Source organism: Passer montanus, unplaced genomic scaffold, assembly GCF_014805655.1.
Source record: "Passer montanus isolate IOZ18808 unplaced genomic scaffold, ASM1480565v1 scaffold60, whole genome shotgun sequence".
Classification (NCBI taxonomy): domain Eukaryota; kingdom Metazoa; phylum Chordata; class Aves; order Passeriformes; family Passeridae; genus Passer; species Passer montanus.
Window position 1 is genome coordinate 3,276,999 of NW_024371038.1, and position 15,386 is coordinate 3,292,384.

At 43.2% G+C, this 15,386-nt stretch overlaps 1 protein-coding gene across 1 annotated transcript in view; it reads right to left on the reverse strand.

Moving 5' to 3' along the window:
• Positions 1-9,980: 9,980 nt before the first annotated feature.
• The window catches only part of TGFBR3 (transforming growth factor beta receptor 3), a 111,127-nt gene continuing 105,721 nt past the window's right edge, over positions 9,981-15,386 (reverse strand). Inside the window, exon 17 of the mRNA XM_039727071.1 lies at positions 9,981-13,958. Within this exon, the coding sequence (XP_039583005.1) occupies positions 13,840-13,958 (119 nt within the window). The 3' untranslated portion in view covers positions 9,981-13,839. The remainder of the gene's footprint in view (positions 13,959-15,386) is intronic.

Below are 15,386 nucleotides of genomic sequence, written 5' to 3' on the forward strand. Positions count from 1 at the left end.
CCAATTCTCCTGCTTTTATTAAAACTAAGATTGTGCTGTAAATTAACAGCAGTAATTAACTGCAGCTTATGCTGCACTTGAATCACCCTTTGCCACTGTCCTCCTTTTTCAAACATGAAGACATTAGACTGCCTTTGCAGGCCTGTGCCAAAACTAACAAACCTTAGGTAGTTCCTAAGCATTTCAGTATGGGTAAATATTCTCAATCCTGCTCTTTTTAGAAACACGAAAAACTTCACTGAATCAATACATTTTTAAATAGGCTCAGAGTTTTGAAATGAAAGAAATTTAGTTGCTACAGCAGAAGTTATTTGTATTTGCCTGTATTATTTTCTTTCCTCTGCTTACCTTTTCTCTTAAAACCTCATTCAATGACCAGAGTTGCTTAGATAAACAACTAAGCATATCCAAAAGAAACAACAGCAAAAGTCAAAGAAAGTTCTTAGGCCAGCAACATTTAAAAATGTCATTGTTCCAAACCACCAGTATTTTGCACAAGCTAACATTTCTTAGGATTTCCACTATGGTAACATACTTGGTCAAATATGCATTTTTCCCTCACCTAGCTAGCAATGTATTGAATTTCTTATATATTAGCAACATTGCCTCTGAAAGAAAAAGCAAAAGCATCACGAGTGCATTCCCCAGTGAGGAGGATGAGAAGCCATTTGCAGCAGCTGCATCCCATTGGAGCTGTCAGGCCGCTCCTGCCTGAGCCATGACCCCGGGCCGGGCACAGCGCTGCTCCTGTGATGCTCCCAGGGAATCCCGAGGAGCTCGGGGGGCAGGCACATACAGATTGGTGCAATACAGACACTGAAATAGTACAAAACCACAGGAAAATGTCACCACGCCTAAGCCCAAGCAGCTAAGCTCAGCTCTGGGAGCACAGGCTCAGTGCCCAAGCCTTGCCTCGGCTCCCAGCCCCGGGGCAGAACCGAGCTCAGCTCCAGAGCTCCACCCAGAGACCCTCTGCCTTCAGCCTCCCAGACTGGGCTTCCATGAGAAACCCTTGGGTGCTGCTTTGGTGGCCAAGGAAAGGAAGAATAGCATTAATTTGCCCCAGGGGCTGGCTTGTCCCCCTCCCCAGCTGGCACAGACACATCCCTGACTCCCATCCCCACCATCAGCAGGGTCAAAGTAATTGTGAGATTTGAACTTCTAACTGCAAGTTAAATGGAGGTGGACAGAAAATGGAGCCATAACCTAAGCCCCCAGTCCACAAAAATCAGCCTTTGCACAGACTTTGGAGGAGATATCGTGGCATGTGAATTATTTAAGAATTTTAAAGCTGATAGTTCACTTTGCTTAACATGCACATTTTTCTCCAGATCAGTTTGCCCTCCAACATGCCCTCCTCTCTCCCTGTTAGCAAAGAAGCATGCATTTTTTCCTGAGTCTTAAGTGAAAATAAAGGAATGCAGGGCTTATCTGACATTCTGTTTACTCTTATATATCACCATTGTGTAAGGTCTGTAAATATTTTCCATATGTTGGCTAAAGCAATCCCTCCATTTCAGCATCTGCAAGATCTGTCCACACGGCCTTTCAAATTAGGCTGAATAAATAATTTCTGATGAAAGTCAAATAAAGACAGCTCAAGGGCTCTTCACACACTCCCCACACATCCCTCCACTCTCCCACTGTTTGCTATGGCTTTACTCTCAGAGACAAATCCACCAAAGGGTTCATACTCACTGTAACTCTGAAATTTTAAGTTCAAAGGTCTTATTTAAAAAGTAAAAATCAAGCATATTCATTTCTTTAGGCTGCCTTACCTTTGCCTGCCAAGCTCGGAGTGGGCTCCAGCACTGAAGGTGGTTGATTCCTTCCCTCTGCATCCTGTACCAGGAAAGAGTCCTGGAGCAGAGCCCCACCTGGGTGTGACCCACGAGCCACACCCACACACCTGGAGCCCAGGGCAAGTGGGGACAGCTGACCCACTGATATTCCCTTAATAAACCCCCACTGGGCTGGGGTAAATAGATATTTTGCTATGTCTAATTTACAATGTGTGAGTGCTTTATTACAAGGATAATTCCACTGTATTGCTATACCTGGAGTATACAGAAAAAAACAAGAAATAGCTTGCTAATGCCTATTTGTCACTATCAGGGTTTAGTCATCACAGATGTCTCAGACAAGGTGGCCTAAATAGATATTTTGCTATGTCTAATTTACAATGTGTGAGTGCTTTATTACAGAGGTAATTCCACTGTATTGCAATACCTGGAGTGTACAGAAAAACAAGAAATATCTTGCTAAGGCCTATTTGTCACTATCGGGGTTTAAAAAGAAAGGAAATAAACACAAGCTGCTTCTATTGCAAAATGAACTCAACCTGTGAGGATGATACATACACAGAGAACAACAGTAAAGAGCCCATTTTTTATTGGATCTGCAGGGGAGGGTTTTAGAGGGAAATTCCCATTAGGCCTTCAACAGTTTATACAGAAAACTCCCTGTGCCTTGATTGGCAACAGAGCTGCAGTATTAGAGACCAGTGACACACCAGCAGCAATCAGGTTTCAGCTCTCTCTTTGCACTGCCCTAACAGGAACATCAAAGGAAAACCACTGCCAGGGAGAGATGTTTTTCTTAATTAGTATCACCAGTGAATAGCTCCTATTTCTGTGTTATGGAGAGCAACACCTGACAGTTTTGCAAGATTTATATGATAGCTTTGATCAACCAATCTTCCTCAAGAAAAAAGAAATGGGAAATCCTTCCATTATAGTGTTTTGCACTATCCCAATGACATCCACATGAATTTATCAAGTTATTTTAGAAGAATAAAACAAAGGTTTGAAATTTCCTCAGCTGGCTGCCTATTTGAATTCACAGCCAGAGGCATAGAGAGTCATGTGGTGTAATTCAGTAAATGAGTTTAAAATAGGCTTAATTTTAGCACTAGAAATCTTCAGGAAAATAAAGCAAAGTTTCAGGGAAAATGCAAGTTTTCCCATCAGATACTTGGTCAAGTCTCAGTTTGAATCACACATTAGAAGCTTTTAGTCAGGGGTCATGTAATGTGCACTTCAATGGCAGTCAGTCCTAGGGAAGGTGAGAAGTTCAGAGAACGTCCCTGAAGTTTCTTAGTCCTTGGCAATGAATCACAGAGTATGTTGAAAGCACAGCCCATGACACATGAAGAGCGGTTTCCTCAAATTTGGTGACTGATAAAAGAACAACTCTAATTCCTCAAAAATATTTTAGCACTGTGCAACAGCTTCATGTGTCTGTGTTTGCAAAACTGAAGTAATTTCTTTCCACAAACTCTAAATCTTTTCCAAAGGGTTCAGTACAATGAAAATGCTTATCCCATACAGTTATTCCCTGTCCCCCCCACCTATCTATTACTTGTCTAAGAGCACTGTGTGATTTTACTATTTTAGTTGCTATTCCAATGCAACTATTGAATGCAAGTTGCAGTCTATGTGCTTTTTTTTGCAGACTGTTATCTGGAAATATTTCTTTAATACTCAGGAATTCAAACGCCACATGCTATTTCTTTGTCTCCAGTGACATCACGTAACCTGCAAACTCACTCCCAGAAGACAAAGGCAAAAGTGCTAAGATAGAGATGTGCTTGCTTTGTCCAAAAGCATACTTGGAAGTGTGAATGGACAGCACTCAATGCAGGAATGGCAATGAGCTCAAAGGAAAAAGAGGAAAAAACCTTCCTGAAAACTTGGGTGAACAGCGCAGCTTTCAAGCCTCTCTGATGAGCAGGCTTCATCACAGGCAGTGCCAGCTAGCCCCGTGCTGGCCACAGCACGGACACATTTTAAAGCAGTGGCCATGTGGGAACATGGCCATTTTAACTGATGAGCAGGCTTCATCACAGGCAGTGCCAGCTAGCCCCGTCCTGGCCACAGCACAGACACATCTAAAGCAGTGGCCAGCTGAAACCATGTGGGAACAGGCAGTGAGAATAGGGTGTGTAAGGGGTGGGATGGTTACAGCTGATGCATGTGTGACTAATGCTGGTGTTTTCCTTGGAGACCTGAGCAAGTGTGGCTGAGAAAGGGACACGAGAGCAGCAGGGGCCCCTTGCTGACTGTCCCCTTGTCAGGAGCAAGCCCATGGCAGCCTGGAAGTCACTGACCTTCTCAAGTGCCAAAGGGACAGCACCTGGGAAACAGCCCAGTGCTGCACACATTTCTCTCCCTTTATGAGAGTGACATGACCCCAGAAAGACAATGTCCAATATAGCAAGGGGCACTTGTCTGGGCAAGCCTACAGCCACACTGTGAGTGAGGAGACCTCAAGTGCCACCCCTGTGTGCTGTGATCAGGAGTGCAGAACACCTGCTTCAACCTTTTCTTGGGGTTTTTATAGCAAAACCCACCCATGTCATTGAAGCTAGGATAGCTCTAATGCCTTGCTGCCTTGCATACCCTGCTCAAAAGACATCTTTTTAAAAATTCAGCGTGGCATTTTGCACTGGCTGGTCTGAAATGTGAGCTTTCTTGACTTAAATGCAAATAGGAGGACCAGCACTGCAATTGTCAGAACTACAGTTGGAAAGAAGAGATTTTAATGCTGATTAGAGTGGAGGAAAAGGACTTTACAGCTGTGGAGCAGAATTCACATGTTTGGAGAAAATGGGTAGTGTGCTGAACTAACATTGCAATAAGTATGACATGAGAGACTAGGGAATAGGTCCTGTTTGTAATAAAAGTCTAAAGAAGGAGGGAAGAGCTGAAGTTCAAGGAATCATCCTTGGATCTGTAATACACTGGCAGCTGTCAAAACTGTCTGCTTGCCAGATTATATTTCTGTTATTAGGTACTAAAGAACAGCTTACACACTTGAGAGATGCTCTGTTGGTGTAAATAGACAGAATCTGATGGAAGCTGATGGAGCAGGTTTGTACCAGGTGAGAATTTGGCCCTCAGTTTTCTTTAAAAATGAAAAATGTACTCTGAATAACACAAACTCTTTTTTCTTCAAATGTGGCATTGAACCTGGATCCTGGCAAATGCCTCCAGTTTTACACACATTGGTTTCTTTCCATGCTGTGAAAAATCATAAAGGTTTGTAAGCAGGGGGCTGGAGTCATCTGTCCTAGAGAGAGAAGCTGCATGCTTGTATGGCAGTGACCCTGATCTCCTCCAGTCTCCTTCCATGTAACTGTTTCCTTTATTGATTGTGCCAAAATAAACCTGTACTGTCATAGTCCTACACTGGCACCACCAGCACGTATAAGGTCTGAGAATGATGAATTCATTCAGATTGAAGCACACAGGTTTTTAAGAGCTGGTTTCCAGCATGAGCAATGCCCTCTGGAGAATTTGCCCTTGCAGATTCATCCTGGCCCACTGCAGGTGCTCAGTTAGGAGAGGGATTTTTCTCACATCTCCACAGGCTGCCTCCTCCAGCCACCACACAAAAGGCACAGGCTGATGGCTCCCCTAACTGCCTGAAGCAAGCCAGGCCTGTAAGACTGAAAGACAGCACAACTGAGTCAAAACTTCCAGATGTAAATTGCTTGCTCACAAGAGAACTGGCTTGCATACTCTACATGCTTTTTGCACTACTCATGGCCACGTGCATTCGCCTCCAATACACGTTGGAATTTTCCCTTCTTGAGTTCACCCAGTGCTAGATGGAATGATGTGTGTTTGTAAATACATGTGCATTTATATTGAAAACATAACCATGTCAATACTTTGGGTTTTGATATAACAGTTTTGCTTTTGCTCAGTAAAAGCACGAGAAATCTATAAAATGTAGCTTTGGTCTGTGTAACCATACTATTGTCGTTATCAAATAAACACTGCAATTAAAATTTCTTACAACACCTAGATGAGAGAACAGCAAATTTGGTCTTGGCTCACACTTGTTTAACCAGATATTGATTAAAAGCCATGGACTCTAAAAGTATGAGGTCTAAGTTTCAACATCTTATACATTTTTATCTTGTAATGCAAGAGCAATATAATAAATGAAAATTCACAAGAACAAACAACAGAAAAATCACCTGGAATCAGCTTGGTATAACCCTACTCCTACCATTAAACCAGAAAACAAAATTAACCATTCACAATGCCTTGCCAAAGCTAGATTTGTGAAGTTCCCCATATAACTGTGGCTTCCATGGTAGGTGATGCCATGATTCAGGTGATGGGCACAACCCAAGCAGAAGAAATCCTTCTGTCCTCAGAGCAGATCATCCTGTGCTTTCCATAGCCCACAGGGACAGCAGCTGGCCCAGGCAAGGCCCCTTGGCTTATGACAGACCCTTGTTGTCTTGCATGTAGTAAAATATGACTCACTTCAGGGACACACACTTGAGGGAAGTCACAGAAAAGTTCACTAAGCACTGCCAGTAAAAACATGGGCGTACTTTGTAATGGTACAAAGCATGTCAGTGGGGTACGTGCTTTCCGGGGCAATCATCCCTCAGGCCTCTCTAGAGAAAGCACAGTCATGCTATAACACTCACAATCACAGCATTCATCCAACTTTCTCTGTCAACCAACTTGACAATAACCTCATCGTGGATTTCTTCCTTTTTCCAGTCTTAATTATCAACATTGCCTTTCCATATCGTCAGACTGAGAGCACAACCAGCTTAGTGCATGCAAATCAAAGTAACAGCCTCACCTTCTTCACGTAGGTGTTTGTCGTCCTGTACCATCCTCCCACCTCCACCACCCTTCATCCCCTGGCACTCGTGTGTCTGCTTGTTCCGTGCTGCCCTGCTCATCAGAGCTGCCTGTCAAGCACCTTCTGTGCTTCTAACAGGGGGTTTGAGACATTTTGTCACAGGACTGGGATCCAAATGCCACCTTTGGGTTTCTTTCCACTGAAAGTGAGAGCGGGGCTGGGCCTGTTCGTGCCCGGAGCCCCGGCCTGTGCAGGGGATCCTCGGCAGGGATCCCTCCCTCAGAGCTGCCGGCGCTCCCGGGGGCTGCCGAGCCCTCACCGCTCCCCACACGGTGCGCCAGTGAGACGGCAAGTTAGCAATCAGGATAAAACCGTGAGCCACTCCCCAAAGCCCACAGGCATCTTTCACCTACAGTGACATTTAACTTTGTGCAAAAAGGGTCCCAACAGCTCTGCCGCTGCCCCCACAGCATCCCTGGGCACACGGGCAGGCACGGCTGCCCTCCTTTAACCCCACAGCCCAGCAGCCGAGCCCCACACGGCCGGCCTGAGCCGGCCCGAGGGCCGCGGTGGGGCCACTGCGCCGCGGTGGGGCCACTGCTCCATCCCGCTGCTCCTGTGTGAGCTGCACAGGCAAAAGACAGGAGCTGCTTCTTGTTCAGGATGGGGGTTTTTATTTTGAACTCCGGGAGTCAGTTTTTAGCAGCAGAGGAGCTCCCAGAGCAGGACTGGTGCTGTCCCTCTTCTCCTGCTTGCAAGAAGAACACTCGCTCTCTGACCCTCCCAAGCGCAGATGGTGATTTCCAGCTGAAGCCTTTCATATTTCACGGCCCTTCTTCCCAATGCAAAAGCCAGACAGATCCCTTAGCTCGCACACACACCTGGTTTGTGGGAAGCAGCCTGTTAAAAAACAACGGGAGTACCGCAGGGACAGCCATGCCCAGCGAACAGTAATGCCCGCCTGTAAATCCTGCCCGGCTGGCTGATGCCCGGCGCTGTGAGCTGCAGTTCCCAGTGACCGGCACTGTCCCAGCCCCCTGCCCTTGGCACGCCGGGGGCATGGCAGCCCTGGAAGTCTGCCAGACCCAGCTCCTTCCAGGCTGAAGTGTGGCATGAGTCTCCAGCCTCCCATTTCCAAACACTTCTTAACTACTTCCTTCATGTTATTTTATTTCAGTGATTTAAATTTTCTGTGACATGTTTTGGCACTCGAAGAATTTTGTGAAAACCTAAATATTCCTGCTGTGAATGCTCTGTGTGTATACTCCTCTAAAATCTTCCTGTTTATTTTATTTTTCAATACTAACAGCCAATGTTACTAATCACCTTTAGGATCATGAACTAATAAAAATATTGCGTAACGCAAAGGCTACATCCCAAGCTCTTACAACCCTATGGGATATGCCTACTTGTATAAAAGACAGAGTAAGAATTTTTTTGTCCTTTCACCCTATTTACAAAGCAAATCTGGACTTTAAATGCTTAGAGAACTGGGAAAACCAAAGCCACTTGCAGGGATTACACTGTGATTTTGCAGGCACGTAATAAAAATTTACTGACAGAACAGAGTGCTTGGTGAGCCACTTACCACATTGTTAAATACCATCAGCTTTCTCTGCTTAGTACTCAAGAGTTTGTTTTTTAAAATACTGGTTTAATTTTTTGTCTCTACAGTATGTTCTTTGCTAGAGCCGGCAGTTTACAAGCAGCAGTAACAGAGGAAAAGAGCCTCCACCCAAATATTTTTTAACCAATTCCTCAAAATATATGTGCCAAAACTGGACGGAAAAAATCTGTTATTTAAACAAGAGTGCAAGAGTAACACTTTTGTGCTGCTTATCCTCCTCATCTATCCACAAACCAACTCCTTTTCAGACTTTCCTAAGCACAGTGAACCTGCAGCTCAGCACAGCAGGCTGAGCAGCGCCGGCCAGGAGCCACCGGGGGCCACATCCCCTTCTGGGCAGGCTGCAGTGGCACCCTGAGGACTTCCAGCAAACGACAGAGAAATTTGCAATTTGAGCTGTAAACTTCTTTGGGTAGGACATAAGACGTAATTTGATCTTTCTTTTGCAAAGTGCAAATGCACGCAGGTTGGCAAGGATAGGTTCAGGGCCTGACATTTGGGAACACTCTACAAAAACACACGCTGCAATCAGGCTTCCAGCCTCATAAATATCTGCTTTACAATTACAAAGTGACAGCTGTGAAAATCTATCAAAATATTGTCTCCTTTTCCTTTTATATTGTCTTGGAAGGAATGCTGTGATAAATTTAATTCTGTTTAAATTTGAAGAGCTCTGGATTGTGTTTTTCCCAAAACTGGCATCTGGTATTTTTTGACCGACCAAAACATTTGCTTTGCTCACAATGTTTGAGGGAACAAATATGCACAACATTGATACCTTCTCTGAAATATGGCAATACTCTTACCTCTTATTGTCTAAAAATACTCATGCAAATATATCAGAATTCATTGGCTAATAATTGCATTTTAAAATTAATTCCACGTATGAGAAACTGATCATGCTTTCACACCATGTTTCAATCAAAATATAAATCTTACACGAGAAAGGGAACAGCAGCTACAGCAACTTTCAGCTGAGTTCACCCTATGGAGCTCATTTCCACAGGAAAACAGAATTATGTTGATGCAGTAACTGAAATATGGTTGTTCTGAAGCAATAAATCTATTGCACCTCTGTGAATTGTGTCATAGGCAACACATAATCTTAGAACTGCTTCTAATTAATAGCCTTTTCTGTACTGAATGAATCTTGGTTTTTAAAGTGATCTTTTAACATTTTAGATCCCCTTACTAAGGAACTCCCTTTTGTGAGTCAATAACTACAACATCTGAATAACCCAGGGAAAACCACTAAGGCTGCTCCCAAGTGCCCATAAAGAATATTCTGAACAAGAAATACAAGAAACAAATTAGAAAGCAGGATAGTAAACACCCAAATTCTTGTCCTGCTGATGCACAGCAAAACTGTCTGCTCCTGCACAGGAAGACCATTCAGTGATGAAAACAGAGTCCTGCTCACGTGTCTCCAGTGTAGCTGCAGAGCCACGGGCTTCACTGTGCTCAAGCCAGGCTTTCTGCAGAATTCTACTGAGGCTGTGTCTTGACATGCAACAACCAAATGCCCACAGGATCAGAACTCTGCACTTCAACTTTGAGTGAAAACCAGCAGCATTTAACTAAACACATCTGTTTTTTGCAAGCAGCCATGATACTGAGTAGTCAAACAAAGCCAATGGATAAAAGAACTCAGCAGTGGATACACAAAATCAAATCCTGCACACAATTCCCACTGAAATTTATGGGACACGAGACAGACTTAAATGAAGCATGACATCAATTATTAATAAATTGATATATACTTTATTATGCACAAGAGACTAAGATGACATGACACTGTGGTTATCAAAACTGTACAACTATGCATTTCCACAAGGCTCTGAAATACTGAATGCAACATGAAATACAAAATGGGGTGTTCAGACTGGCCACAGGTTTTAGCAAGTAAATTTCTCCCATTCTTTGATTTGGCATTTTCATCTAACAGAAAAACACTTATTTATTCAAAGGTGAGAATATTGTGTTTGAACTGTCAGGACACGGCAGCGAAGATCTGACAACGCTGTGAACATCCCGATGAATGACAAACAACAACAGGGCACAGCAGTCACCTCACGTGAAGGGCTGCCAGCTCAACCAACAGTACAGTCTTCTTGTGAAGCATGAGGTAGATATACATAACAGAAAGAACATACAGGACAGGAACAGTTAGGAAAGAGCAGGGAGAAGGTTACAATCATCAGCATCTACAGACATTTTGCAAAATCCATTTTCATGTGGAAAATGCTACAAAAATAGCCTGACACAGAAAGATCTGATCTCTTGAAACACATATGTAGTAATGTCCAAAACCAAATAATGTAAAAGGTTAGAGTTAGTGATTAGACAACACATGACAGAACAAGCAGTCTACTTGGGAGTTTAAGTATCCTACTAATAGCTTTTACAGCACAAGGTGTCCATTTTAAGCCCAATCCTCCCAGTCTTACATAAGAAGATTTGCAGTTGATTCCATCATGCTGAAATTAACCACTGACTCCATCCATCCAAACCCCTGCTGTAACACCCTCTGCTGGGACAGCAGAGTCTCCCTGGCCTTCTGGCCCCACAGGGCTCTGCCACGTGAGTCCAGCGTGGTGAAACCCCATGGGGCAGAGGTGGGGATCAGTGCCTCAGCGTTCAGGAGCTGCCACACCACACACAGAGACTGGCACTGGTGACACGGCTGCTATAAAACCGGAGACTAGAGGTGTGTCAGGCTCTGAGCTGAGGGCAGCTTGACAGCTGCTGCAAAGTACTACACACTTCTGTTATAAGTTAGTCACTGGGAATGCTTGGGTTTGGTTCTCTCTCTTTATTGAAGCAGAATTGACTCTTCCATCTGCTAAGCAATCATGTGCCATTTTGGTAAACTCCAACAGACAATTAACTCAGTTGTATTAAAATTGCTGAATTAAATAGCTGAGTATACCAAGTTCAGTTAATTTAAACTGTATTTCACACACAAGTCAACAAATCAAATCTTTGACCTTTATATATTTTTGGTTTATCCAATGGTATAAAGAAATCTGTAAATTATTCTAAAATTTAATCTAATTTTTGATAAAAAGATTGATAATGCAGCATGTTTCTCTCAAAAATATACAATTATCTATTTTACACAGAATTTTTCAACCTGTCCATCCCAACAACCAAATCTAATACTTCCTATGAGAAACTACTTAATAAAATATCTGAGGAAGGAAAGGGTTAAAACGGGGAAAGGAATTTACAAAATATGTAAATTTCACAGTAATTGAAATTAAACATTTCATATAGAGTAACTTACATTTATCTAAAACATTTAAATATATCTTTATACAGAAATTTAATGTAGTAAAATATAGCTATGATTGACATTAAAGACTCTAGTCTTCTTTGAAGACATCTTTAAAGACTTTACACATAGAATATGCTTTAACAATACATTCTGCTGAAGGTTAGGCAAAGCGCTTTCTTTTCAACCACACAGGCAGCACATTCATCCCCCAATGGCTCCGAGCAGAGCCCGTCCTGCACACCCTGCTGCACAGGGTAACCACGCTCACATGACACCCTGTCCAGTCACCAGCACTGCTCCCTGGCTGTAGCATCAAGGAGTTTTGCATGTGTAACTCTCAGGCCCCCCTGCCTGCATGGACACTGAGACCAGCCCTGGTTCAGAGCCCAGCACGTGCTTCCAACGTGAGGACAAGGTGTGCAGTTACCCCTTTGCACAGGTGCTTGCAGGGTTGGTGACAGATTGGATTTAAAGTGAGTAACACTCTGCCTGATCCTGGGCACTTAAATCTTTGCATGTGTTGCACTTGGACCATCCTGGCATCAGCAAGGCACAAGTGTAGAATCAGCAAGAAATCTGCAGCACAGACTTCAGAGCAGACTATCACTCGAGTGTAGTGAAGTCCCTTCCTCTCTTGCAGAACACAGGCAACCTTCACTACAACTAATGAAAGTTATTCATCTCATTTTTAGAGGAAAACAATGCTCTCTCTTCCTCAATGAAGGATCAGTAGAACACATTACAAAGTGGCAAGTAACAGTCAAACAATTATAGGTTAAAAGTGTCTTTTTTTGCTTTTCATTTTGCATCAATCTGAAGGTGAAGATAAGGCAATGACACTAAAAATAGTGTCAATTAGTACCCTTCTTCCATTTCCATATTCTGATACTACTTTGGGACTATCCAATCATAACATTCATACAACAGTTTGACACAAACAACTGCACAACTTTTTTCAGAGAATAGCAAACAACAGGCACTATTGTACATTCCTCGTGCCCTCAAACTCATCTCTTATTTCAAAGAGAGTTTAGGCTAGCTAAAAGATTAGAACCAAATCAACTTCCTTAGCTCATCTATCTACCTATTATAAACTGAAAATACAGTTTTAAATTTTTTTATATATATATGTATATATATATTTATGGATTATATGTTCATGTATGGAAGGAATGCTGTACTAATTTCCAATTGGTAAAGTGGTTAGGCTGTGTATATCCCAATATATATCTATTTTCATAAAGACATTGCCATTAAAGGTACACACCCATCTATGTTAGTGCACAAGACCATTCTTTGTCTTAATGTTTGTGTGTGCCTGTATTTGGTATAGCAGATCAAAAACCTCTTATAAAAGAGCTTTGGCCCATAAAACAAGAGAGGGAATGTTAGAGTGTGCTCTTTTCCAATTACCAAATCAATGACTATTATAACAAAAATACATGGAACAAACCTGAAGCTGCAAATACAACAGGAAAGCAAATGAGATGCTGTAGCTGTAAGCTGAAAAAACAAAGATTATTCAAAAGAGGCTAAATGTAGCTGAATAATAAAATGTTATTTACCAGGGAGATCTGACACTGATGCTTTCTTGCTCAGAAAAAGAGAAATCCTTTGACCTAAGATCATCTTTGTTCTTATGTAGTGATAGGACAAGGAGTAACGGCTTTAAACTGAAAGAGGGCAGGTTTAGTTTAGACATTAGGAAAAAACTCTTTACTGTGAAGGTGGTGAGGAACTGAACAGGTTGCCCAGAGAAGTCGTGGATATCCCATCTCTAGCAGTATTCAAAGGCACATTGGATGGGGCTTGAGCAACCTGGTCTAGCGGAAGGTGTCCCTGCCCATGGCAGGAGGGTTGGAACTAGATCATCTTTAAGGTCTCTTCCAACCCAAACCATTCTGTGATTCTATGACTGAATTCCCTTAATGAATACCTTGTGTCAATGATAAGGTTCAGGGAAAGGAAAAAATCATATAGACAAAGCAGCATTTTTCCAAACTGGCATAGATTTCACATTGAGGGCCCACAGACCCCTAGAACAGGTTGCAGTACTGTAAGGTTAGTAGCTTTGTCACATGTAGCATAACACGCTAACAAGATCCAACAGGCTGTGTTCACTCATGCATTGTGTGCTCATACACACACTCACACACACAGTGGCTTCCCCAAAACAAAATCAGTCTTTTTTTTGTTTTTCCTGTAGAAAAATCCCTCCTCATCTTTTTCAGAAGCAACCAAACGAATCCTTTCGAGGTGAAGAAGCTGCTGTCCGATGTCCCCACACAGTCCTGTGCTGCTCCTCGGCTGTGTCCCTGGGTTAGGTGGCACTGCTGCTGGAGCAGGGGGTGCTCTGTGTGCTGCCAATGCTGTGTGCTGCACTGCTGTTCTCAGAGGCTGGCGGCGATGTAGGGACCTGCTGTCTTCCCGCTGTCTCTCCTGAGGGACAGGCAAGAGAAGAAGTGGGGTCAGGAGAAGGGAAACTGAAAATCTTGTCATAGAAAACAACAATCCATTTCTTCCCAGTCTTCTTGTGGTTTATTTTCCCATGCAATTAACATATTGGGTAACAGACCTTAATTGGAGTATCTCTGAAAATCTTACTAGACTTTGGCACCTAAGCATTGCTGTGCACATGGGGAAAATACAGCGCTGTTTCCTTGAGCATTTTACAAGCAGCTGATGGAAACTGCCAAGATCAACATTGTCTATCTTCTGTTGTCAGCTGTCACTCAAAATGGGTCCTTTTACACAACTCAGACACTTTACAGCTTTGCTTTTTCCAGGAAAAAGGCCAGGAAATGTAGGCTTTAGTTTTAATGCCAGTTTATAGAGCAGCATATTTACTAAAAGTATAGCTCAAAACAATCTTCTTCAATCAGCTGGATACCACATATCCTGAGACACAGCCAGTTTTCTTCATGTAGAAAAACAACAGGCTATCCTGAAAGCTTGACTTGATTTACTCCTAATACAACATGCAGGAAGTTTTCCTATAGCTACCACAGTATGTGCAGCACTTAGAACCCATAGTGAGAGCATGATTCACCATTTCTTGTTAACTGTTTACTGACAATAAATTAAAACCCCTTCACTATTTAGATTGCCAGGCCGAGCACTTGGAGTCTCCTCACACCGTTCTGCACCTGTGGCTGGGATTGAAAGGAAAAAGCCAGCTGTCAACTAAGCACGAAGTAATAATTATACTATGTAATGCCTGAAAGATCATAATAAGGCCACATAGGAAACATAACTGTGGCATTTTTAAAGTTACAGTGCTCAAGTCTGTAACCTTAGCAATATTACAAAATAGTCTCTTCAAAACAGATGGCAAGACTTAAGTTTATATAATGTTCACTGTAGCTGCCCCCTCCCTTGAGCTCATCTCCAGCATGTGAAGCTGTGACCTCAGTGCAGTAACAGGCACACTGCTGCTGCCTGAGCTGCAGACCTGCCATGGCAGCCAGCACCAGCACAGCTGCTTTCCCAGAAAAGGAGCAAGACGGAAATGATTTGTGGAATCATGGGCAGAGAAATTAGGAAAAATCAGAGGCTAGTACATCTCCTGTCTCATGGTGACACAGCTCTCCTGCTCCACGTTATCCTGTTATTCAGAACCTGATGCCATGGGTCCAAAATTGCACACTCCAATTTTTCTTCTATGTTCAGGATTTGGTAGAGATCCCACTTCCCAGTGACAGGCTGAAGGCTGGAGGCACAGCCTGCATCCAGAGGGTTACAGTGCAAGGACGAGCCAGCTTCCTCCCCCAGGAGCTGCTCTGGCACATCCCCATGCCCTGTGTGCTGCTGCCCAGCTGCCAGAGCCAGGGCTTCTCGGAATGCGGCTGCAGAGGAAATGCGCCTTTA